This window comes from Asterias amurensis, chromosome 10 (assembly GCF_032118995.1).
Source record: "Asterias amurensis chromosome 10, ASM3211899v1".
NCBI classification, from domain to species: Eukaryota; Metazoa; Echinodermata; class Asteroidea; order Forcipulatida; family Asteriidae; genus Asterias; species Asterias amurensis.
In genome coordinates this window covers 8,039,977-8,066,894 of record NC_092657.1, presented here as the reverse complement: position 1 = coordinate 8,066,894, position 26,918 = coordinate 8,039,977, and the positions used below count along the sequence as shown (strand labels likewise).

The following is a 26,918-nucleotide window of genomic DNA, read 5'->3' as shown; positions in this document are numbered from 1 at the left end:
GTGACTGAGTTGAGGCCTGGAGGAGGGAATACTCAATGGTGTTTCCTTTTTCATTATGAGAGAGGAATGTACGGTACTTGCTGGCAAATGTGGAGTATAAACCACGCATACAAGATTCCAAACTGATTGCAAAACTGGGTATGTGCTCATGTTGCTCATCAATAAATACAAGTAGTACTCAAAAAAGAGTAGCATGATAGCAAACTCCAACTTTTGTTATTTTAATTATTTTAGTTCTTTCGGCCAATACAGTTAAAACAAGCACAGGCCGTCGAGGAATAGGCAAAATTGTCCTTAAAAAAGATGTGCCCTTCCAGACATAGCTCATAAAAAGGTAAACACTCATAAACTATACATTACACACTCTAAAAGTGTAGTGAAAATTAAAACAGAGGACACCAAGTAATATAAAATGGATCGGAAGTGTACTATACGTGCTGGTCTTCCTCCATCAATATTTAGATTGAGAGATGCTTTATCCATTGCGAAGACACTGCTTCTATTTGTTTGCCTGCGACCAACCCTATCACCCCTTCCACACAGGTTGTTAAAGTTTAACTGCCCTGTTTGCCACTTAGTAACCATTTCGAGTAGCCCAGTTATTTATTAAAATTCCGATTCTATGTTGAGATTGTGGTTGGTCTTTTGCTTATTGGTCTCCTTGTTGTGTGTGCAGCCGTTTGTTTGTTGCTTTTTTAATGTCGTTGAGGTTGACAGGCAAAGCAAAACCGGCAAGTACCCTGACTGCCCTAACCCACCGATGCTTATAATATTACACTCTTAATAATTAGTCAGGTTAAAGGCAATAATGGTAATTGCAAACCGCTTTCTGGAAAAAAGCAGTGGTCTAGCTTAAGGCACTGTGCCGAAATTACCCATTAAGATCCCGGCCTATTGTTTTGTACACTTCCCAATGCCATATATGTTTATAGATCTATGGAGCGTTTGTATGCGTTCCCTGCTCTTAAACGTGTCCAAAGTCCAGAGTTGGCCTATAATGAGTGTAAGAGTACATTGTGTACTAAAGGACACGGTTTGGTTAGGAGCCATCACTGGCTATTCATCAAAAGGAGACTGTACTTTAAGCTGACGGACCTCTCATACTACATCAGTCTAGGATCAGCACTCCTTCATATCGCATCTATACCCAACCTTTTTACTGACAGTCTCTCTGCAACTGCAATATTTATCTGGTATTTATCCCAACCACCCGCTTCAAGACTTCGATCAAGACGTCTGTAGTCGTGTGTAGTCTAGTCCTGTGGGATTTTCCTTGCGTATACCTTAGTTGGTATGAGAGAATTTAAACGACACCTTATCAAGTTCAGTCATGCTACGACTTTGTCTCAAGTTCTTCAATTGTCTATGTGCTCCTTCGTTCACCTGGTCATCCTAGAGCAAATCAAGAACGTAGACATCTAACAGAATCCCTCAGACGGTTCATTCCCTCTGGATCACGGCAGGAGAGTCCACACCTCGGTGCAGACAACAAACACACCACAAGTTTCCCCAGAAAAAATACCAAACTTCCACTGGGAACCGCAATCAAACTGTTTGCTGTGTTATAAAATCAAGTCTGCATAATACGAATAATTTGACTGAGGTATACTTTCAATCCGTACGAAGTATACTGTACGGAGACAGGAGGGATTGGGACGAGGATGAAGCTGAACGGACGGGCAACATCACCGGGTCACTCCGTGGACCATCTACCCGTATCTCCGCTAAAACGCACGGTCAGTGTTATTAGTCGTAGTCACATCGAACCCGTCAAGAAGTCTGCACGAATTGAAGAAGACTGCAAACTGACCAAACTGGGTAAGATATCATGTGTGGCCAGTAGAGAAACCAGTAGATTCAGCCAACACTTGTTACCAATGACATGTACAGCTTAAAGGGCAGTGGACACTATTGGTAGTTACTCCAAATTATTTTTTAGCATAAAAGCTTACTTGGGAACGAGTAATGGGGAGAGGTTGATAGTAAAAAAACATTGTGAGAAACGGCTCCCTCTGAAGTGACGTAGTTTTCGAGAAAGAAGTAATTTTTACGAATTTGATTTCGAGACCTCAGAATTAGATTTTGAGGTCTCGAAATCACGCATCTGAAAGCACATAACTTCGTGTGACAAGGGTGTTTTTTTCTTTCAAAGTTACCTCGTAACGTCGACGACCAATTGAGCTCAAATGTTCACAGGTTTGTTATTTTATGCATATGTTAGGTACAGCAAGTGAGAAGACTGGTCTTTGACAATAACCAATGGTGTTCAGTGTCTTAACATACATTATTCTGTGTTCAATAAAAGCAACATATTTTAACAACGACAGTCTCAATGAAGCATAATGTGATATTTAGAGGGGAATGGTTCCATTGAAGTTACTGGACATATGTGTGTTTGATTGTCATAGTGCTTGATTCAAATGAACACTTCGGGTGCATTTTGTCCTGATGACATTTTTCCTATTTATAAAAGATTAACACTATTTCTCTTCCATATGTTTACAGCATGCTAGAGGTTTCTGGTTTACTCTACAAGTGAAATTATTCATTGTAATGAATACCAATTTAACCTTATCCAATTACCCAGTTAATCTAAATCAACCGATATTTGACTTACTATTGGCCGGCTTTATAGTCAAGTTGAAGCTTAAATTAAATTGCAAACAGGTATTTGGAAAGATGAATTCAATTATTGTTTCTCCATGGATTTGGGTATAATTTTTCCGAACACAAAACACAATGTCCATAGATTTACATTAAAATTATACCGTTTGAAGTAGAAGGCTTACCTTATTATTGTACTTGCTAAGACGAAAATTATTTTCGTGACTTGCTTTACTAAATGTCACAAAAACTACCGCACTTCAGTAACTGCTATGTTAGGGAAGCTTTTTACTATTATCTTCAAACCGTGTTAGTTTAAAGTTAAACTGTTGACACGGTGCTTTGTGCTACAAAAAGTACCCAGACCATTTGAGGCACTGGACACTATTGGTAATTACTCAAAATAATTGTTAGCATAAAAACTTACCTGGTAGCAAGCAATTGAGGTTGACAGTATAAAACGTTGTGGGAAACAGCACTCTCAGAAGTAACGTAGTTTTTGAGGAAAAAGTAATTTCTCACTAAAACATTTGAATTGATTTCGAGACCTCACGCATGTTTATTTCGGAACTTCTACGACCAATTGAGTTAAAATATTCACAGTTTGTTATTTTGTGCACATTATGTTGAGATACACCAAGTAAGAAGACTGGTCTTTGACAATTACCATTTATGTCCAGTGCCTTTAAAGCCACAGTCGTCATTTAAAAAAGACACTGAGGGGAAATACACGAAATGTTCGACACATTTCAAACGGCCGACAGCGCTTGTTTGTTGTGGCTTAAAGGAACACGTTGCCTTGTATCGGACGAGTTGGTCTATACAACGCGTCTGAAACCATTTGTTATATATGAAATGCATAATATGGTTAGAAAGATGTTTTCAATGTAGAATATAATACAATGATCCGCAAAAGTATCACTCAAAATTGCACGGTTTTCCATTTACGTCGCGAACTAACACGATGGGCCATTTATGGGAGTCAAAAATTTGACTCCCATAAATGGCCGACCGTGTTATTCGACGAGGTAAAACTTTCGAGGCATATTTGTGTAGATCATTGTATTATACGTTTACAACATCTTTCTAACTATATGCATTTTATAACAAACGGTTACAAAACGCTTTTCAAAGACCAACTCGACCGATCAAAGGCAACGTGTTCCTTTCGTAATACAAATAAAGCCTTGCAATAGCGAACATTATCCACCCTTCTGGGTGTTCAACTTCAAGGCGCAGTTGGAGCTTACGAAACATACTCCGCATGAGTACTTAAAGACACCCTTGTCTATGGAGCGCAATTATGTCACTTTCAAAGGACATTTAATTGAACAGTCTTCAACCATTTCAGAAAGTCTGATTTTGGATCTAAAAATTAAAATTATTTGCAGAAAAAAACTGGGGGGGGGGGTGGTGTTTTTCACCAAAGTTATGTAGATTTTAGTACAAAATTAAGTTGATTGTTGATATGATACCTACTTTACACACTCCAAACACTCAGCGTCAACGATGGATGATGCTGTATTTTGATAGCTGTTAATTGTTAGTTAGAAGCCTCTCATTTCTTGATAAAGTTTTTAACACTTATCGCCTTGTTATGTGCAGGCTTTTGTCTTTGAAACATGCCGGTTGTCTATTTAAATATGACTAAAGGAGAGGGTTAGGGTAAAGAATCGGGGGGGGGGGGTTGGGTGGATGGGATCCGCAGTAAACCAAATTGTTCTATAATTGACTTACTCATGGTTTATCAAAACACTGCAATACAGCGGCTAAACGCCGAAATGTACAGTTTACAAAAATAGTCATTACAAATATTATTACATATACAAAAAATATAAAATATATAAACACTCAGGCAACAAATATGTGATAGAAAACCATTAAAAAAAACCGACAAAAACTTTTGATAAGATTAAAAATCAACCGTCGCTCATGATCCGAAGAGCCTCGCCACACTTATAACGGTATTGGAGTGGGGGAAAATAGCGTCATTTACGAAATCCAATATTGCTATTGACATTACAGCAATAGCAGTTATAGCAATTTGTATAATAAGTTATTTCCAATGAACTACCAATAACGTACCATCTGCAGGACAATGAATGCGAAGTGTCTCTGTAAAGCATTAAGATTGTCCGGTATTTAAACTGATCTTGGCGGCATATCTATAACATGGTTACAACACTCAGTCTTTAGTTACACACCACTTTTAGGCTATTTCAATTTTATGAAATGCCTTATCGATGAATTTCTTCGTTCAAAAAATTCTAGGTTATGGGTTTATTCGCTTTATGGTGGACAATCCCGTTACATTTAATGTTCCCGATAGCTGATTGATTAGTTCACGAGAATAAAAACCAACGAAGTTGAACGATTATTTCTTGAAACTTTGCGACTCTTTTAAGAGTCGCGAAGTACTCTACCAAGTAAGCTATTAAACCAATGTGAACAGACATCACACATTGTGGGCTTCCGACGCGCGCGAGAATTGAATATGCATGCTGCAATGCACAGATTGCTTGTTGTGACCCATTTGTCGTATATTCATAAAATAGAGTTGCAAGTAAAAATGCCACATTGCCACCTGCCAGGTTCTTCCCTTGATAGAGACATTCTTTGCTAATTAAAATTCCTTTTACGTCCTTCGGTTTTCCAATCAGATTTTTTTGTTAAACCTGCAACTGAAACGTTGTGTAGATCGTACATTTAGCACAGACTGGATGCCTCTTGAACAAGTTCGTCATCATTATTTTTCAAAATTTCACTCAAGACTTACATTTTCAAGACATCATTTAGGAGTTTATTTCTTTTTTTCTTTGTTTGTGGCTTTGCTCTTACTGCCACAAGCTTACTGCCGATTTTGCTGTGTTACTTTATTCTCAATATTTTTTTTTTTCTCCGTGCATTTATCATGTGTCTAATAGCATATAATATTTAAAAACACTAATGATAATTGCTTGAACATAATTGTTTGCATCGAAACTTACTCGGGAACAAGCCATGGGAAGCTGTTGATATTATGAGTTGATATTACAGTGTGAGAAACGGCTCCCTCTGAAGGAGAAGTAGTAATTTCCCACTAAAATATTTGAACTGAATTCGATACCTCAGTTGAGGTCCTCGAATTTAAGCATTTGAAAGCACACAACTTGTGCGACAAGGGTGTTTTTTCTTCCATTATTCTCTCGCAACTTCGGTGACCAATTTAGTTTAAAAAAATTAACAGGTCTGTTATCTTAATAATGTTGTGATACATCATTTGAGAAGACTGGTCTTTGAAAATTTCTGAATGTGTCCAGTGTGATTGGCACAAGTTGCAAAAAGTGTTCATAGTCATCATTATTATTACAAATACAAATACTTCTCACGATAATAATGTCGTTAACATCGTATGGAAAAGAGCGCCGACACGTTAGTAGAGAAGGTTGCAGGTCCGAATCTTGTCCCAAAAAATGTTGTATTTTTAATCAAATTAGCCTTTTATGATTACACTGGAAGTCATTTGTAACATTTCATTATGTAACATTTGTTGATTGTAGAATTAACACCAATACTAACTGAAGATGACGAAGATGCATTCCAATCAGAGGAGTCAGAGGAAGATGAAGATGAAGAAGAGAATGACAATGACCTCAAGAACATCAAAGGAGACATCTCCTCAACCCATCAACCCAAACGATCTGTAGCTCAAATGATGAAAGATAAGAAGAAACAAACCTCATTAACATTACACTGGTAAGTGCACCGATACCCATCTTTGTCAAACCATAATAATAAATAGCCTTTGAGAGAGATTCTGCTATAGGGTCCATACGTCAGGCCACTGACCATTTTCGAAAGAGGGGACAGTAATTAATAATAACCCCATTATGACAAATGCAATAACAACCGCCGCTCTGTATTGACAAAATTGTCATCGTTGCATCTGTAAGGTCAACAATATAATGAGAAATGAAGCTCCTTTTAAACAGACCAAAACAATGAAACTTTACTGATTTACATTCCTTCTTCAAAACTCTGGACACCTTTGATAAATTGTCCAGTACTTTTACTTGGTGTATCCCAGCGTATGCATAAAATAACACTTCTGTGAAAATTTGGACTCGTTTAGACATCGAAGTTACAAGAGAACAATGAAAGAAGAAGGAAAAAAAACCTTCTTTAAAAAATTGTATCCTGATAAAAAGCACCAGTACCTCTCCACTGCTCGTTGCCAAGTAAGTTTTTATGCTAGCAATTATTTTGAGTAATTGCCAATAGTGTCAAGTGCCTTTATCGAGTAACAACGAACGGACCTCTGTTTGTCAAGCAATGTGACCATCATAGGCCCTTTTCGAAACCACGGCTTCGGCCTTGGATTTGGCTTCAGGCTTTGTTCTATCGTCTGAAGCCCCGAGCGCTTATACGCAAAACACGAGCAAATTGTCAAAACAACAGGCGGGGCCAAGCTAGCCAGAGCCGAATCCAAAGCCGAAGCCGTCGTTTCAAAAAGGGCAATTATATAGACTACTCGCCACTCGGTGCAGTCTTATGAATGGTATCTATTTTACTTCTAAATCCCATCAGGTTGGAGGAGAACTATTGCATGTGTGAAGGCGTGTGTCTGCCTCGTTGTATTCTCTACGCACATTATCTGGACTTCTGTAGAAAAGAAAACCTAGAGCCAGCTTGTGCAGCTACATTTGGCAAGGTAAGAAGGGACTTACTTTGTATTGAGAGAGTATTCTGAGAGGACACAATGTTTGAGACATTTCTGTCAATTACTGCTGTATCTCATAGTTTGATTGCAGTATTTGCTATCCTTTTAATGCTGGCTGTTCATACAAAATTCTGTATATCAAGTGAAATGGAAGGGGTGGTCAACTCGACCGGTATCGCGAATCTCAGATATTAAGGCTTTAGCAGAGAAAAAGGCAAATGAAAAGAGGATACATGCAGAAATAATACAATAATGATTAAAGACACTGGACACTATTGGTTATTGTTAAAGACCAGTCTTCTCACTTGCTGTATCTCAACATATGCATAATGTAACAAATCTGTGAAAATGTGAGCCCAATAGGTAGTCGAAGTTTCGAGATAATGATGAAAGAAAAAACACCATTGTTACACGAAGTCGTGTGTTTTCAGATGCTTGATTACGAGACCTCAAAACTCAAATCTGAGGTATCGATATTGAATTCGTGGAAAATTATTTCTTTCTCAAAAACTACGTTCAAAGGGAGCCGTTTGTTACAATACTCTATACTATCACCCCCCCCCCCCCCCTCATTACTCGTTACCAAGACAGGTATTATGCTAATTGTTTTGAGTAATTACCAATAGTGTCCACTGCCTTTAACGAACTGTGATAATTTATAATTACATAATTTCGTTCAGACAATTCATTGCTCTGACCTATCGCAAACGTTATTTATCAGGGAACAAAAAGTTATTTGTTGGTATATATACACGTTTTTAATCCAACAACCAAGTTAACATTTAACTCCGTCAGGAAAACAATCCGTTCATTGTACATGATACTGTTCCGCACTTTACTTGTAATTCATGAGTCCGTTTTTCGAGTTGCAATACCTCATTTTTTAATGTTTCAAAATCTATCCAAACAAGATGTGTGTTTCCAGCTTCGCCTCTGTCTAGTCCTGATTGATCTTTTCCTGGAAGACTCAATTAATGTAAGCCACATCTTTACGATGTGACTATGTTTTATTAAATGATGAGGTATGTCTGTCTGTGTGTGCATTGTGTGTGTGTGTGGGGGGGGGGGCTGAAAGTTATTTCCACTCGTTAGTACAATATTAAAAAGAACACAATCTTCCAAATAAACGATATACTGGTTTTGTATCATATAACATTAAGAAAGGGGAAAACTGTGCCATATCAATGATGCTTTGGTAAAACAAAATAATACGAGAGAAACATGTGTCCCGTGTGTGTGGTCCAAGTAAGATTAATGCACAAATTTGAATATTATTGGAAGCAATAACCATTCCGCAGCTAAAAGGGATTTAGCAATAGGGCCTAGGGTGGAAAACAAAGACGCCGATTCAACGTGTCCCAGTGTTATTGTTGGGGTGCTTTTGGTGCATACAGACCAAATTGAGCACTTATCTATATTCATTCAGATAAGTTAAGCCTCTGTACTGGTCATTAGGGGAAGTATTACGTCTGCTCTGACAGTAGACAAACAATAGCGGTACAATAGCATGACGTAGATGGATGTGTAGCGGAATACGGTTTATTACCCTTATCTAATGATTCAATGTTATTATCCGTTATGTACTGAGGTCTATTCTTATGATCAGTTTGATCTGTGTTTGTTACCGCCTTGTCAGAAGATAAGAAGACGCGCTTCAATCTATCGCCGGTTACGTCAAATGCATCAAGACGGAGTTACTGTACTCTATGGTTTGTTGTGTGCGAATGTTTCTCCATACTCGTAAACTTGGAGTGCTTGCTTACACTGAAGTAACACTCATCTGTTTTGTTTGTTATTTGTTTAAAACCGGTTTTTTTTATAGGGCAGAGGGCTACTTTGTTTTTAGTTTTTGGTTATTGTTTTTTAGTGTTGAGATACAAAATAAAAATGCGCTTGACTTCTTTATTAAATTTGTCTATGTTGCTGTAAGAGCGTGGCTTGCTATAGTGTAGGTAGTTGTTTTGTTAGTTTGTGTCCTTGTTTAAGCCCGTCACATATACAACAAACTTAAAATAGTATGGGTTTGGTTGACAGAGAAAGCATTATACATGATGAAACAGACAAACAAATCTTTATAAGGTAAAGATCACAGTCTCATGACGATGACTAGAACAAGCTAGTCGAACCGTTGATACCAATTCAAGAACTATCTCCGCGGTAGTGCAGATAATTAATGATCATATAAGCTAAAGTAGTAGGTCCCAGCCAATTTGCTATACCTTCCGCACAGGAAGTAGTTAAAAAGCAGGACAGTTCTTTTGCCGAACATCCGATAAATCTACCACGAAACAAACATTGAGCATATTTAAAATGTCTCTGCGTACTGATCATAATACGTTCTGATAAGTTGCTCGTAAGTTCAAAGAACTTTAGACATACGTTAACATACGCTGACGTACGGTAGAGGTACGTTACTCGTAGGTTGATATACGTTGATTGTCGGCTGAAGAGACGATTACGTATTAATTTGTGCCGTATGTCTAACCTACGCCTGACGTATAATCAACGAGTCTCGACGTATTCTGACGTAACCACCTTCTGTACAACTTATATGGCGATCGTGTAACATACATAACTTTAGTTTGTAATACTCTATCAAATAATTAGAATGAATAGGCTATGGACACGTACATTTTTTCCGATTCAATGCGTTGGGAAGTTGGACATTCTGGACTTTGACAGTTTTCGAACTATTTTGTGTAGGCCCATACGTCGGCATATACGTTCAGCTGATACGCCATGGTGTTATGTGACAGGCCCTTTCACAAACTAACACATTGTATTCGCATTAACTGTAGTAAATTATTTTTTGATGAAACATCAATCAATCATGTTGTCAACAGAAAATGCTTACTTTTGCTTCTCCACAAGTTCTTTGACCTGTCATGACTGACAAGTCGTTAGCACCATAAATTGGGCAATAAAACAGTAAAAGATCGATTGCAATGTGTCTTATTGTGTTTCCCAATGCGGGCGAAATGTGTTTCCGTACACGGCATCACTTCTTTTCACCGCATCGAGGATTGTGTGTAGTGAATTTTGTTATGCACTAGTTAAAAGTAGATAGTATTTTTATATCAAGTATAACTGCACAAAAGAAACTGACTTGGTAAACTTAGTTAAATTGTTGGGGGTAAAAAAGGACCAAATAACTAGAGCGGAGTATGAACCTTCAACCTCCGGAACAACATACCAGCCCTTGCCGATTGAGCTACCTTGCAGTAACGTTGGTCATCTCCCTGCGACACTTAAACATTTCAGACACAATTTTTGAAAGCACCTAAAGTGTCGTGGTCCCCCCCCCCACGTCAAAACCATACGAACTCTATAAGAGCTCAACAGAAGAACAGATAGTTGTCTTCTTTTAGAAGTTAGCATTGTTACCATCTCCCAAGTTTTCAAAAAATTCAACATAACAATAATGTAACATACATGGGGAAAACGAATTCAAATTAATTGGTTCAGTTACGAAATGGACACAGCAAAAAAAACTTTATTGTCAATGGTTCTGGTAAGATAGGCAATGATGATTTTGTCTTCCAACTCTAATTTCGCAACTGACACGGTATTCCATAATCTAATAATATTGCTCATAAGGCTTGGTATGAATTAGTAAACAATCAGAAAGCAATGAATTAAATACTGACGTTATCATGCTAATCAAGTCAGCTCATACACTGCTACACATTAAACAGCCTTTTTATAGTAAATATAAGCAGCTGCTTTGCTGATTTTTTACTAAGAGAAGCAAAAAGAATACCGCATTTCCCCGTTCAGTCTTTAAGAATGCCGCCCTCTCTGGGAATGCAGCGAGTGTTGTCTACAGATGTGATGTTGAGACGAAGCTTGCGATCCAGCATTAACTTCAGAGGAGAAACCGAGACAGTACTTTATCAATTCATGTTGGAATGCTACCAATTGTTCTGAATAGATGTGTACAACCAACTGTGTTCCATTTAATTTGACAATCATGTAAACTTGAGCATATGGGGTACTTTCAAACCACTGTAACCGCCTGATTAACGAGATCATACAAGGACAAGTTAAACGATTCGATCCTCGGTGAAGAAAATAGTACAATTCTTTACTTAAGACAAGAAATGTTCGTAGTGTACTCATACTTTCGTAGTAACGCGTCGCGTCGTTTTATCTTTCCTTTCATTTTCTTGTCTTTTCCAGACGATTCGCCAGAAGTTTCCCCATCTTACAACGAGACGTCTTGGAACACGTGGTCATTCAAAGTAAGTATACAAGCTGATACAAACAGCAATATTCACCTCATAAGACACTGGACACCTTTGGTAATTGTCAAAGACCGGTATTAACACTTGGTGTATCCCATCATAACCATAAAATAATAAGCCTGTGAAAATTTGGGCTCAATCGGTCATCGAAGTTGCGAGAAAATTATGAAAGAAAAAACACCCTTGTTGGACGAATTTGTGTGCTTTCAGATAGAAGTCTTTTATTATTTTATTGAGAAATTACCTCTTCCTCAAAAACTACGTTTCTTCAGAGGGAGTCGTTTCCCACAATGTTTTGTACTTTTCAATGCTCTATACCAAGTCAGTTTTTCAGTTAATATTTGTTTTGAGTAATTACCAAACGTGTACCTTCCCTTTAAGGACATTTTACTGTTTGATTGTTATGAAACAATGAAATTGTAACAAGCAAAGATGTAGTAGGCCTACATTGTGGTCGTGTGGCAAGCCTGTGTCAATGGACGGCTTCATTCAAGCCCAATTTGAACATTTTTAACACTACTCAAACAGTGATTGTACTTTATTTTTAGTGTCATGTATTTCTTTAGTATCATCAGAGCAAAAGTAAAACTGTTTGACAGTTTTTACCAATCACTCTTCATGCGATTCGTTATAAGGATTTCACCATATACACATTTGTTGTTATGTATAGTTGAAGAGCTAAACTTCAGAACATGTTTGGTAAAGATTCAGAATTGAATGAGGCCATAGGGCATGGGTTTCCTGTATTTTACACAACCTGTTAGAAACATGTTGTATCTGATAAGTCAAAGAGCAGGGTTCTTTTGTGGTCCATACAAAACCCCAAAAGTTGTCTTCAATTAATCACCCCCCAAAAACGGGTTTAAATGTATTCGTCCATGCCAAAATCCCCAAATTAATTGTTTTGTTTGCTTTACTGAGGGTTAAACTTCCATATGTGAAAACGTATATCTACGCGATATCTTGTACTTGACTCACCCTAAACGAAATTGTTTGATGTTTTATTTTTCCAGTTACTGAGCGTGTAACTGGGCGTGAAATCATTGACGGGCCGAATCCAATAATTATTTCACATTAGGCCGACTTGACAGGAATGTTACGAAAACGTGGGGATTTAACAGTAGTAAATATTAAAGGAACACGTTGCCTTGGATCAGTCGAGTTGGTCTTTGAAAAGCGTTTGTAACCGTTTGTTATAAAATGCATATGGTTAGCAAGATATTTTAAAAGTAGAATATAATGATCCACACAAGTATCACTCGAAATTGCGTGGTTTTCCTTTTACCTCGGCAACAAACACGGTCTGCTATTTTTTGGGAGTCAAATGTTTGACTCCCATAAATGGCCGACCGTGTTAGTTCGCAAAGTTAAAGGAAAACCACGCAATTTCGAGCCAAATGTGCGTGGATCATTTTATTCTACTTTTTAAACGTCTTTCTCACCATATGCATTTTATAACAAACGGTATTACAAACGCTTTTCAAAGACCAACTCGACCGACCCAAGGCAACGTGTTCCTTTAAGAGATAGAAATCTTTGACGAAGACGTTTAAACCAACCGATCCAGTTTGGGCAACACTGTAGTTTGTTTTCTGTTATGTACGTTAGTCTGTGTTTACCGTTATTGATAAATGAGACAGTATCGGGAGTATGAGATACCATTAACCATGTATTAGCTCTAGCCAACCCGTTTATATTGACCGGTCATTTATATAGCATGCTCAACGGCTGTGCAAAGATCACAACCACTGTGCATTTCCGCACTGTAAGGGAATAAACTTATAATGACGGACCCTTTCTGTGTGGCTAAGATTTAATGAGATATGGTGCCGTTTTACGCACACTTAGAGCCATCAATGACCAAAATAAACGTATGGTGCAGGGGGATGTGAATCGGGAGTTTATTCAAATTATTGACTAAAACTAAAAGCGTTGATTCTGGTTTTTGTTGTTACGACAACACTGAAACAAAACTGTGGTGCTAACATGTACACCACGCACACGTGTTGCCACATTGATACCCAAGAACGAATCCAAATTAACATCATAGAGTGTTAAATTAACACCAACAACATTTGTTGGGAGATGTGTGTCAATTCAAACACCCCAGTTTTTGAAGTGTATATCATCAAACTCGCCCGGACGCTGGTGCATAATGAAATTGTGTCCGCCCGAACACATTTGCATATGCAGTTGTGTCCGCCCCGTGCAAAACCGTCCTTGCAGTAAATTCAACGCCCTTGGTTCGGCCGTTAGATATTCGCTGCAATCATAAAATACGCGAATATTCATGCTGCATATACGTATGTTCACGATTGCATATGCAAAAGTGTCCGGAGCGGACAGTATTGCATGGCGGACACAATTGCATCTGACACATTTGTACCTGCAATAATACTATTTATTTATAGTTTCTTCCTTTGTATCCACACCATACAAAGCTTCAAACAATACTTCATGTATGTAGTCGCATTTATATGCCACTTTAGCCGGTATGTCTTGACCGTCTTACCTCATTGAAGTGATAAATTCTCAATGACACGGGAAATGTGTATCATATATTTGACAAACAGTCCGCCTCGTATTATTTGTCTGAATAACATGTTTTGTACCATTTCCAACCAGATATCATTATTACGGCATTGGGATTAAAGAGACAAGCGCTTACTACCATTCCGTGTACTCCGGTAAAGGACTCACAAGGTAAGTCAGTTAGTCACCACTAAATATTGCAGTCAGTCACCACTAGGGATAGCTGTTAGTCACCACAAGGGATAGCAGTCAGTCACCACTAGGGATAGCAGTTAGTCACCACTAGGGATAGCAGTCAGTCACCACTAGGGATAGCAGTTAGTCACCACTAGGGATAGCAGTCAGTCACCACTAGGGATAGCTGTTAGTCACCACAAGGGATAGCAGTTAGTCACCACAAGGGATAGCAGTCAGTCACCACAAGAATAGCAGTTAGTCACCACTAGGGATAGCTGTTAGTCACCACTAGGGATAGCAGTTAGTCACCACAAGGGATAGCAGTCAGTCACCACAAGAATAGCAGTTAGTCATCACTAGGGATAGCAGTCAGTCACCACTAGGGATAGCAGTCAGTCACCACTAGAGATAGCAGTCAGTCACCACTCGGGATAGCAGTTAGTCACCACTAGGGATAGCAGTCAGTCACTACTAGGGATAGCAGTCAGTCACCACTAGGGATAGCAGTCAGTCACCACTAGGGATAGCAGTCAGTCACCACTAGGGATAGCAGTTAGTCACCACTAGGGATAGCAGTCAGTCACTACTAGGGATAGCAGTCAGTCACCACTAGGGATAGCAGTCAGTCACCACTAGGGATAGCAGTCAGTCACCACTAGGGATAGCAGTCAGTCAGTCACTAGGGATAGCAGTCAGTCACCACTAGGGATAGCAGTCAGTCACCACTAGGGATAGCAGTCAGTCACCACTAGGGATAGCAGTCAGTCACCACTAGGGATAGCAGTCAGTCACTACTAGGGATATCAGTTAGTCACCACTAGGGATAGCAGTCAGTCACCACTAGGGATAGCAGTCAGTCAGTCACTAGGGATAGCAGTCAGTCACCACTAGGGATAGCAGTCAGTCGCCACTAGGGATATCAGTCAGTCACCACTAGGGATAGCAGTCAGTCACCACTAGGGATAGCAGTCAGTCACCACAAGGGATAGCAGTCAGTCACCACTAGGGATAGCAGTCAGTCACCACTAGGGATAGCAGTCAGTCACCACTAGGGACAGCATTCAGTCACCACTAGGGATAGCAGTCAGTCACCACAAGGGATATCAGTCAGTCACCACTAGGGATAGCAGTCAGTCACCACTAGGAATAGCAGTCAGTCACCACTAGGGATAGCAGTCAGTCACCACTAGGGATAGCTGTCAGTCACCACTAGGGATAGCAGCAAATCACCACTAGGGATAGCAGTCAGTCACCACTAGGGATAGCAGTCAGTCACCACTAGGGATAATAATAAGTCACCACTAGGGATAGCAGTCAGTCACTAGGGATAGCAGTCAGTCACCACTAGGGATAGCTGTCAGTCACCACAAGGGAAAACAGCCAATCACCACTAGGGATAACAGTCAGTCACCACTAGGGATAGCTGTCAGTCACCAAAAGGGAAAACAGCCAATCACCACTAGGGATAGAGAACAAGAAACTCCATCACATCATGTACAGAACAATACAAAGAAAGAGCCGTCATTGTTGAGATTGAAGATTTCATGTTGTGCAATCCAATCCAAGATTCACAACATGCTAAATTTATGTTTGACTGCATGCTTTTCAAAAAGATAATGCTGTAATGTAACAATCTAGTTAACCTCGAAATACCTTTATTTATAAAGGAGGTTGATGATATATTGATCTTCAATATAAATTAAGATAAGTTTAAAATAAGTTTGAAATTACCTGAAGAAGTGAACTATGCTTTGTGACAATGATTGAGAAGGTTTGTGAATTAGATGGGTTTGACATGAAGCCAGCTCTACTACGACTCGTGCTGTATGCCTGATATACCTTACAGATAAAAACAGGACAATATCCAGCCATGAAAAAGGCATCCATGATGATAAATGATACGTCATTGCTTGATTGAACAAATATGGGAAAGATGGTGTAATCGGCTTATTTGAAATCTGAGATGGGTTGGAGCGGCCGTTGTCAATATTGACTCGGTGATAAAGGGTAAATTTATGAAGGACTGCGACGGTTGAGTTTTAGGCCTCATGCTGACAATGTCTCTGTGCATGAATGGCGTGATGTGGGGAGCCTATATCACAACAAACAATGAAGCGATATCACAGTAGCATGCATTCAGTGATGAACCAAACCTGCAGAAAAGACTCAGTTGACTCAGTATGTAAAGTGAATTCATGAATGAAACAAATCACACCCCCTAAAAGAACACTAATATCAAATATATACATAACAATAAACAAAATAAAGGGCTAAAAGTTCCGCAAAAAACATGGTAGAAAAAGTCCGCAAACAAAAACAATAATAAACTAAGTCTGTATCGTAACTGTGCAACGAATAACACTACAAGCAAAATGTTTGTTTTATTGTTAAATTATAAGCCCATTTCTTAACTTTTTTTTATATAATTAACTATTTCTCAAATGTTTGTTTTATTGTTAAATTATGACATGTTAACATAAAATAACGTACCGATATGTACACAATGCCGTTATATGCCATTTTGAGCATTGCAGAAGCTGTATTTGAGTTTTGTTTCACAGTACTTTACATATAATAGAGCATCGAATTGAATGAATTGTGACTTATTTTTACATAATGTCCAACTTCTGAAGGAGCACATCCTCTTAATACTTCCCCTGCATCCAACTCACTTTCATCTCTCCCTAAATCATTCCTGAATACGGGCATAAAAAAGCCCATTTCTTAACTTTTTTATATATAATTAACTATTTCTCAAAAGATAATCTGGCGTGAGTGTGACAATAATAAATAGACAATTAGTTTTAACATCGAAATTATCACAAAACATACAGTTAATAACATATATAATTAATTTAATTTGTATTAATTTCTATGCTTTGTGCAGGTTCTCCGGGGCAAGACTCAATAATGAGGTACGTAATAATTCAGTTGTTTTGCTTCAAACTCCTACACAAAGAGAATTTGGGAGCAAAAAGACTCATCAAACTTCAGCAGCCAGTAGAAAACATAGACAATCATAAGAAAGAAAGAACTACTTGGTTTCTGATTATCCGTGTTATTAGAGAAATAGTTAGTAATAACTCCTCATGGACATTCATAGTTGAGTAGAGTTTAAAGGAACACGTTGCCTTGGATCGGACGAGTTGGTCTATACAAAGCGTTTGTAACCGTTTGTTATAGATGCATATAGTTAGAAAGAGGTTTTAAAAGTAGAATACAATGATCCACACAAATTTGCCTCGAAATTGCGTGGTGTTCCTTTTACCTCGTCGACAAACACGGTCGGCTATTATGGGAGTCAACTCCCATAAATGGCCGACTGTGTAAGTTCGCAAAGTAAAACGAAAACCACGCAATTTCGAGGCAAGTTTGTGTGGATCATTGCATTCTACTTTTACAACATCTTTCGAACCATATGCATTTTATAACAAACGGTTACAATAAAGACCAACTCGACCGATCCAAGGTAAATGTAGAGCAGGAACAATGGATACGGCAAGGTTGTTAGCAAAGCATTGATTTGGACTGTAAGAACTTTGGTGAGTCCCAAAAATATATTGCGATGAGGAGTATTAAACTAAACCAAGCAACTAAAAAACATTTGTTGCGAAAATGCTCTCCCTTTGAAGGTTTCCGTTTGACAAACAAAACAAACCCGTGTACAGTTTACACGGTTCATTACTATATCATGATAACTCGATTTTTTTCCCGTTGTATCAGAATGCTCGTCTAAAGAATGGAATCCTGCTATTGTGAAAGAAAAATACTTTCTAAAAAAGAACGAAACCTAAGTAGGCTTAAACATAGCCCTTCATTATTGTCATAATTCCGCATCATAATGAATGAAGCATTAATTAAAACACCCCTTGCAATGTGGCAGCGCTGCGGAAATCACAATGAAGTTCTCATTTCGGGTCGACATAATACTCAGCTATCCTATGATACTACCTTGTCCTGACAATCACCATACTACTAGTCATATGACATTTATTGGTATCCCGGGTGTACTTACCTGGTATTATGTATATTGCTTTAATTTACTTGGGCAATTATGGGTTACTGGGTATCGACATACCCAATACGGGAGCTTAAACACGAGCAAGATTCCATAGCTCGGTCTGATCAAGTCAAGTGGCCTAAGTTGCCCCGAACTCGTCAAGTTGATCTTGACGCGTTTCTATGTAGCATTTATACTGATCTACAGTCATCATACCGAGTTCTTTACCTGAGACTGTCATGTCGTCATGATGTTACTTTGGTTCGGTTGCTAGGGACTGTTTTAGTCTAGACACGGCTGCCTTATGGTGTAGTCGATGTCCTCATCATTGTTATACACTTTCCCCGGTAGCTACATGAAGTCCGTTTGCACACAATGCTTGTTAGGGCTATGTTGCAAGTACTCTATAATAGTTACATGAGAGAGGTGCAACTTCATCTAAATGATGTAAGCCTCGACAGTTTGACGTCGATGGTGGTCAGGTGGTGGATGGGGACGGACGATACAATAATTGCATAATATAGACTTGATACAAAGAACCGCTGTGCATTTAAAGAATGGTTTCATTCCTTCAGATCAGAAGTACATTGGAACGATAAAGATATTGTCTACGTGAGATTTTTTTGATTTTTTTTTTTTTTTAAGTGCCGTTCGTCTTTTTTTCTTCTTTTTTCTTTTATAATTTTCAAAAAAGACCCTACAACTATGGAAATAAAACAAAATGCCAACCTGCAATACATGCATTTAGGTGTGTCATTGCGCACAATGTAATGTCCTGAAAACGTCTATTGAGCTGTGAATGTTTGAATATTGGGGTCACCGTCGGTTCTGTGTTCCAAAGTTTAATTAACGTTGAAAAGTTTCACCATGATCATGCATGAGTCTGTCATATTGAATTATCGTGAAGTTTGTTAACAGTTAAACTGACGTATCGGAGTTATATCGCGCCAACCTCAACTGGACAGAAATAAATGTGTCATTTTCTGATTTGCAACCAGCGTTGTATTCATCGAGATTCTTAATCGCTAATAAAATCTCATTATTTGCTCAATGATATGATTTAACGAAAGCACAAAGACCTTTCGTAGTTCATAATACTGATCAAATCAACAGTCACTATTAAACTAAAGAACTTAGACAAGGGTTGTGTATTCTTGAGCAATGTTGGTGCGAGCCATTACGCTTGTGTGATTGCTCCTATTATTTCTGGTAACCTATTTCTGGTCAGCAATCAGGGCACATATCAAGAGACCTCGTTTATTATTATCAAGTGTCATCGAGGCCAACCCAGCCCCTACAGTTTACCCATGCGTTCAAAAGTATGTTGACTTTACTGCCAATTTTTGACAATGTCACAATCGGTAAATATTGCAAACAAAGAAGTCGAAGATGAAATGATTGACAGTTGAGACTCTAAACAGTACTTTTGCACTTTTTGAAGTGAAATTCTAAACAAACGATCCGACGGCTATTTCCTTGTGTATTTTTGACTTTGGTATGTAGTTGTTACTGATTTTCATTCCTGCACCCATGACGCGACACGCAGTGACGTAACGGTGACGTAACAACCCGTGTTAAAACAATTCGAAAAATGGTTCCATAAATAGAAAGCGTTTTTCCTTAGATCATGTGACCTGTGACATCCAGTACTAGTGTTTACTAAAAAACAACATAACCCTTGCATGTAAAAAAAAGATGTGTACACTGTTTGATTCAAAACGTTTGAAGTATTATATTTTATGGACATTGCAGGCTTTGTCTGATATTTATCAACTTATAATATGAACACAGGGGCACATGGCAAAAGTGTTTTCAGTTGTTATTTATGTGGAATTTATACCTTAGGCTATGACACAAAATGTAATAACTCCCATAACGACAAGTGAACTATCTCGCCTGCCAGAAAGGGCATGGAATAGGTTAGCAAATGCACATACCCAACATTACTAGAAAATTACATATGCTGCTATACAGCATCCCCCCAGCTTGCCGTGTCTGGTCATGAAACAGTCGTTGGTGGTTTTGCCATTTTGTGGGCAGACGGACGTGACTGTAGCGTTGATAACATAAACTAGTCTCAGATTGCTTAAGTAAACTCAGCACAATATTCATAGCTTTGTAGGTAAATAAAGAAATATGGGAACAGCAGAAAACGTTTTCCGCACGAATGATATGTTCCTTAGATAAATAAATAACTAATCGATGGAATATACCAGACAATAATCATAATATTAAAGTTAATTTTTAGTCAGGTCAAGTATCTGAGAGACACCCAACCTTGTTGTGTGTGCAGTGCAGCGTCGTGACCATGGGGCATCACTTGGGTATCATGTGGACAGAAACAGGCAATGTATTTTGGGAAGTGCATCAAACAACTTACGTCGTGTTATTGTTTGTAAAAACTGCTGCATTGGACTGGTTGGTTAACTAGCTTTCCTTGAAATAATTTTGCCGTCTTGGTATACATTTGAAACTGTTTTAATTGTGTATTAATCGAGTCTTTAGAGGAAGGTTATTTAGACCAACCAAATCATTTTCTTCAGACACTGTTTGCCAAACAACCAATACGGGCTTGAGCTGTATGCACAATATTGGTACTTTATTCCCTACGCGTTGCCAATCGTTTCTCAGCCATTTTGGCCGCAGTCAGTTGATAGGTCTATAACTTCGTAACGTGAACTTTTGTTCACGTTTATTGTGACCCTGTAACTTAATAGCAGGCTGGGAGTTAGGTTTGGAAAACGAAGATTGATTTTGTTCAAGGGCGGTAGAGCTTTTTGCAACGATTGAAGTTGTGATCAAGTGAGAAATTTTCAAACATAAAAGTTGAAAACATGTTTTTTTATTTAGTAGCCTTGTCAAGAGACGCACATACCACCTCATCATGAAAACAAACAAGGCAAAGTGTTAAAGCAATGAGCTTCATACCTCTTCCCTTAAAGAGCTTGTCTCCAATGGTTATTTTCTTTAACAATTCATACACTGAGATCTGGTCCATGCCTTTGGCCCAATTGATTTACTCGCTTACCGAAATGAAACAAAGAGCTAAAGGGATACGGCAATATATGTTGATCGCAAAGGCGCATGGATGGGTAGGAATGACCGGAATCTATGGGATGACGAAGGCCGTCATGTCTGTAGCATTTGTGTTGTGGGAGAAGAATAGTTTAACCATGGCAATTTGTATGATATCAGAATGTGTGAATCTTTTCTGATGTTGTTTTTCGTGCTGCCATTGCAGTGTGTGGGTTTTGGCCGGCAGCGTGGTATGATGGGTTCAAAGAGCAGAAGAGCTGTATAAAATGAATGCCTGTGTTTAGTCCTCAGTAGTATACATACATAGCTCTACAATGTACATAGCTCTACAATGTACATAGCTCTACAATGTACATAGCTCTACAATGTACGTAGCTCTACAATGTACATGCTGGTATTAAAGGCAGCCCTGTAGTGAAATGACGCCATCGGGATGCAACGCGCGCCTTGCCTAAACCTAAATTGAGAAAGGGACAACAATAACATTATTGGAAGGAAGTAAACGTCACATTGACAATAAACCTTATGACCTTTCAAATTCTCTAACCCCCCCCCCAAAAAAAAACAAAAAAAAAAAAAAAAAAAAACAAATCAAACAAACAAAACAAACAATAGAGACGGCGAGCCCTTAAAGATCAAAACCGCACGAGTTGACCCTTTAACCCTTGATCTTGAAAACTTGCTTTTGCAAACTGTGGATCGTTGATGGCGATTATGGATCGAGCTACCCGGTGACTGTCTGCACTGTATGTCCGAGCATGGAGCAATCTGAGTGATGATCAATAGGCCGCTACCTGTCTGTCATCACAACCTGCATCAACCTTAGTACAGGTAGCACTATAAGGTCCCTAAAGTCCAATCAGCGTTTCGTAGATGTTTAGGTTTTGAGATTTTGTACTGATCTGGAAATTCTAAAATCATCTGTATAGGTGTTTGTCAATAATTCTATGTCTTGCTAACGTTATGGAGACCTTATAACATTCAGTAGAGTCTAATGTTTTTCTCAGAATGACGATCGATACAATGGCGCTGGTAACTAGTATGTATTCTTTATCCCCGATGCAAATTTAACATCTATTAGTATGTACACAGTTGGTTTATAACGAATACCGGACACTTCGGCACCTTGCAAACTCGGCACCAGCAAACTCGGCACCTCGCAAACTCGGCACCCACAACTTCGGCACCTTGCAAACTCGGCACCCACAAACTCACAACTACCGCGTACAGTAAACACAATAGATCCTGTGGCTTAATAGACTATCTTGATATAACAGAGAGGTTTCGCAAGTCTACGATACATAAACAGATACGTCGACACTTTGTGTGTTAACGTGACGCGTCTCCGCGACTATCGTATTTTGCATACATGTTAGCAACGGATACGGGACCTCATACACGTCGTGGAAAAACGGATACTGTTTTGCAGAATTTTAGTTGTATTTTTGTCCCAGATCAAAAACATTTCCCACGGAGTTGCTTTCACTAGTATCGTGCTTGATAAAGATAGAAAATTGATAGTCATTTCGGGCAAAACGATAAGAAAATGCAGTGTATAAAACACGGGGTCTCTATCGGTCACGTTTGTCACAAAAAAACACTCATGATGAATGCGAGCGAACTCGCTCAAGTGAAACATAACTGTACCTAGTTATAGTTTGCGAAACAAAATCCAACACGCGGCTGACGTATCAGTGGGGCCTTAGAAGCCCTCGTAAATCGGTCACTTACGTGGCTCTATAAGTAAGACGTTAGTAAGACTTTAGTAAGCCCTTACGTGTTATTCACGAAGCATTCGTATCGCTTTACTACCGCGTTACTTACTAAACCTCTCGTAACGCCTTCTTAAGGGGGAACGCGCTTGAGCTGAACAGACATGGATTTGTTGTTTGACCCACTAAAGCGTGACATCATTGTCCAAAACGAGTATTTAGACAGTGACTGGACTGGCAGCCATCACTTTGGAGATATTTGCCGTACTGCAAAAATGGAGAGACCGACCAAAGCAAGGAGGAAGACCGATGTCCTGCAACACGAGGAGGAGGCGAAGGGGAATCGCCGGAAGGCGAATTTCTCGCCTACTGAGATAGTCAAGTTAGTTGACCTTGTTTCATTGAATTGGTCGGTACTAAACAACAAATTTTCGTAACGTTAAAGAGAAAGGCCGACACCTGGGCAGAAATTTCACGCAAAATCAACTGTGTTGGAAAAGTGCTAAGAACAACCACAGCGGTTCACCACAAATGGGATGACATGAAATCAAAGGCAAAGCAGAAGGCGGCCAAAAGGAAAACGCTGGTGACCGCTGAACTATAATATATCAAGTTGTTGTTGTTATTAATCAATACTGTACCAGCAAAATTGAATTGAAAAGTAACACAAATCATGGCAAGTACAAAAGTTGTTAAAATGTATAGACAGAAACCATCGTAACTTAAGAAACCCGCAAAGCCAAGCAAGAGCACCAACCAGACGAACTAAATTGAAACCAAAATAATTCTAATTCTTGGCACAAATGTATTAACACTTTATCTTCGTCATACTGCGAATAAGATTCTCACATTACAAACTTTGCACCAGTATACCTTGGTACCAGCCAAGGTTGCTATACCGATTCTTCATACATCGAGTCACAAAATAGTGTCTAGAATGCATTTGTTTGTACTTGCAATATTTTGCCCGTGGTCAGAGTAGTTTTAACTAAAAGTGGTTTAAAATTATAAGTACACACGGAATGCAGACATCTAAACGAAGGCCATAACTTAAAGACACTGGGCACCATTGAGAATAATTGTCAAAGACCAGCCTTCTCACTTAGAGTATCTCAACATATGCACAAAATCACAAAGCTGTGAAAATTTGAGCTCAATTGGTCGTCGAAGTTGCGAGATAATAATGGAATAAAAAACACCCTTGTCACACGAAAATGTGTGCTTTCAGAAGGACCTCAAAATCTAATGCTGAGGTCTGGAAATCAAATCCGTGGAAATGACTTCTTTCTCGAAAACTACATTACTTAAGAGATAGAGAGAGCCGTTTCCCACAATCTTTTATACTATCAACAGCCCTCCTTTACTTGTTACCAAGTAAGTTTTTATGCTAACAATTATTTTAAGTAATTACCACTAGTGTCCGGTGTATTTAACTTAACTTTACATAGGCTAACTGCATTTATAAAGCTCTTTAATACTGTTTCAAAGCGCTGTCGATCAAATACATTATAATACAGAATAGAAACGTGAGCAGAAATAGCAAAAAACATTGCACCCTACTCACCATCAGATCCAAAATCAAACACTACAAAAAAATTGCTTAAAATATAAAAACATTTTAAATTTATAAAAAGCACGACATCGTCATGCTACCATCTTTTATCTTCAAATAAACACAGTTCATCTTCAACTTTGGAAATGAATCCGTTGTGTGTTGGTCACTCCGAGTCCCAAGCCACAACCCTTCATTATTATTATTAATCATGGTTTATTAAAAACATTAAATTTAGTTGCCATAGGCAAAATCACATTGAATTTACAAAATGTACAGTTAAAAGATTAAAATTACAGACAGAGCAAAATTGGGATTGACATTAAAAAAAGGGGGCATAAAAAGCACACATGAGTTCAACTTAGCGATATGAATAGAAAAGTATTTATACAGAAACATTAGTATAACAGTTTACACGAAATTTTCATGAAGAAATTTGACCGTTGAAAGGGATTGCACTATTAGCAAGTCGCTTGGTTTCTACAATAGGAGCTGTAAACAAAATGTGAGTTAAGTAGTGAACGGCCATTACCATCTCCATCCTTTCGTTTTAGGAAGCCACTCCCGAAATACATTACTGCTCGTTAGAAAGTTAGCAAATTTAAGACAAATGTGTTGACGGCGTTGCTGGAGGTTTTGTAGTTTCAATAAATGAAGGGCATGATGGTATGTATCGTAATCATTATTATAATATTGATATATAAATTAGTTCATACACTGCGGTGCACCAAGATCAACCCTTTTGTAATTGTTGTGGTGGATTTTCGACACCAATAAACGTTTATCGACCCAAGTCTTTGAACTTTCTCAATTAAACCTGTACAATCAAATTAGTGACTAAATAAGGGTACTTATTGCAGTAATGAAGCGTATAGAGCAGTCGTGGATGATAGACAGCTTTGGGTGTGTAGTGAATTTAAGGCCGATAAGCAGCGAGGCTCCCTCGCCTCTCCCCACAGGAAACTCGTGCGTCAAATTTTCTCCGGCAATAATTAGCGCTCTCTAAAAGACATTAGGCTTGAGCGTACAAACAAGACACATCGCTCGGTCTGATGGGTACTTGTGAATAAATGGTGGGGTCCCGTCCATCTGTGCTTCGTATCAATTGCTAAATTAAGCTGCTAAATTGACTTGGATATGCAGCGACCATTAGGGTTAGTCAATGAATGACCAGGGCTGCAAACCTGACGGCATAAAGGGTACATAGAGTTTCAAGGAAGTAGCAATCCCGTTAAGTTGCTTCTTGTGCTGTATGGCACAGACTCTGGCTTCAACAAATCGCAAAATGAACAGCAATATTGATACAACTCAGTCCTGCACGCAGAAACAGTGCGACTTGCATTTGTCTTTTAATACAATTTTGTGTCAGCAGGATGGACTGACAAATGAAACTAGTTTTCCCTGAGTTTGTAGATGACGTTTGGGTTTGTAAGATGTACTCGTAAGAACGGTTAATTTGAGAGGAGGCAGCAATATCTGCCGCAAGCCCGTGCGAGAAACACCAAGGACAACCCCTTCTCTTATAATAGTAGGCCTATCTATATGTTGTTTTACGTTAATAGGGAGGTTTCGCACCCGAACGGATAGGCATACGCATACGTTTAGCTATCCGTACTTACGTGTAGGAAGCAGGATATCACTGTCGTCTGCACGTATAGCGGATAGCGAATGGCGTATGACGTCATAATGATGACGTATCAGTCGCACTAACCGTATCCGTTCGTATGCAAAACCTCTCTACTCACGGGACTTTCCACTTGACATCCCTTATGGAGAGAAAGCTTCATGTGGCTCGCACAGTGACATAAAGTAGCCTACTCTGAACCAAAGATCCGAACCCACACGGGGTTATATCGATCGGCCCGTTAGTTCGTTCGTCGACAGCTTGATTGTTCCGATAACGGACAAAAATGAGATGTTAGGAGAAATGGGCCTCCAAAATGTTCCTACGACTATCAAACTAGTAGAAATAACACTGGGCCCCTAAAACCCACTCGGTCAATGGGGTTTAGGAATGGAAAACCGATATCCGAACTGGCATCTACTCATGTGCGGCTACGACTGGTGCTAAGTGTGTTGCTATAGGGATATTATATACTTCAACGCATGATGATCCGACCATAGCCTCAGCTGTAGCCGCCAGTTCAGACACAACCGTCTTTTCTCATTCCAACCAGACTAACTTCAAACTCGTCACCTTTGATGTCTTTAATATGGACAGGTCCTCTAATGAGGCCTTAATGTAGATGGCTGACTAGTTACTAGCCCTGACATAGGACTAGCATAAAAGTTGTTAATAACAGGGGTAAGATTATGCCGCCTTTTGGGTGAATTTTGTCTTTTGGACTTTGAAAATCCGTCT

The 26,918-nt window shown here is 38.9% G+C and overlaps 1 protein-coding gene across 5 annotated transcripts in view; it reads left to right on the top strand.

Moving 5' to 3' along the window:
* Positions 1-1,071: 1,071 nt before the first annotated feature.
* Positions 1,072-26,918, top strand: part of LOC139942575 (DNA-binding protein RFX6-like) — a 39,716-nt gene continuing 13,869 nt past the window's right edge. For all 5 annotated transcript variants that reach the window (XM_071939430.1, XM_071939431.1, XM_071939429.1 and 2 more), the window contains exons 1-6: positions 1,072-1,818; positions 6,144-6,339; positions 7,171-7,294; positions 11,483-11,544; positions 14,173-14,250; positions 17,144-17,171. In XM_071939430.1, coding sequence (XP_071795531.1) covers positions 1,662-1,818; positions 6,144-6,339; positions 7,171-7,294; positions 11,483-11,544; positions 14,173-14,250; positions 17,144-17,171 — 645 coding nt within the window. In that variant the 5' untranslated portion in view covers positions 1,072-1,661. The remainder of the gene's footprint in view (positions 1,819-6,143; positions 6,340-7,170; positions 7,295-11,482; positions 11,545-14,172; positions 14,251-17,143; positions 17,172-26,918) is intronic.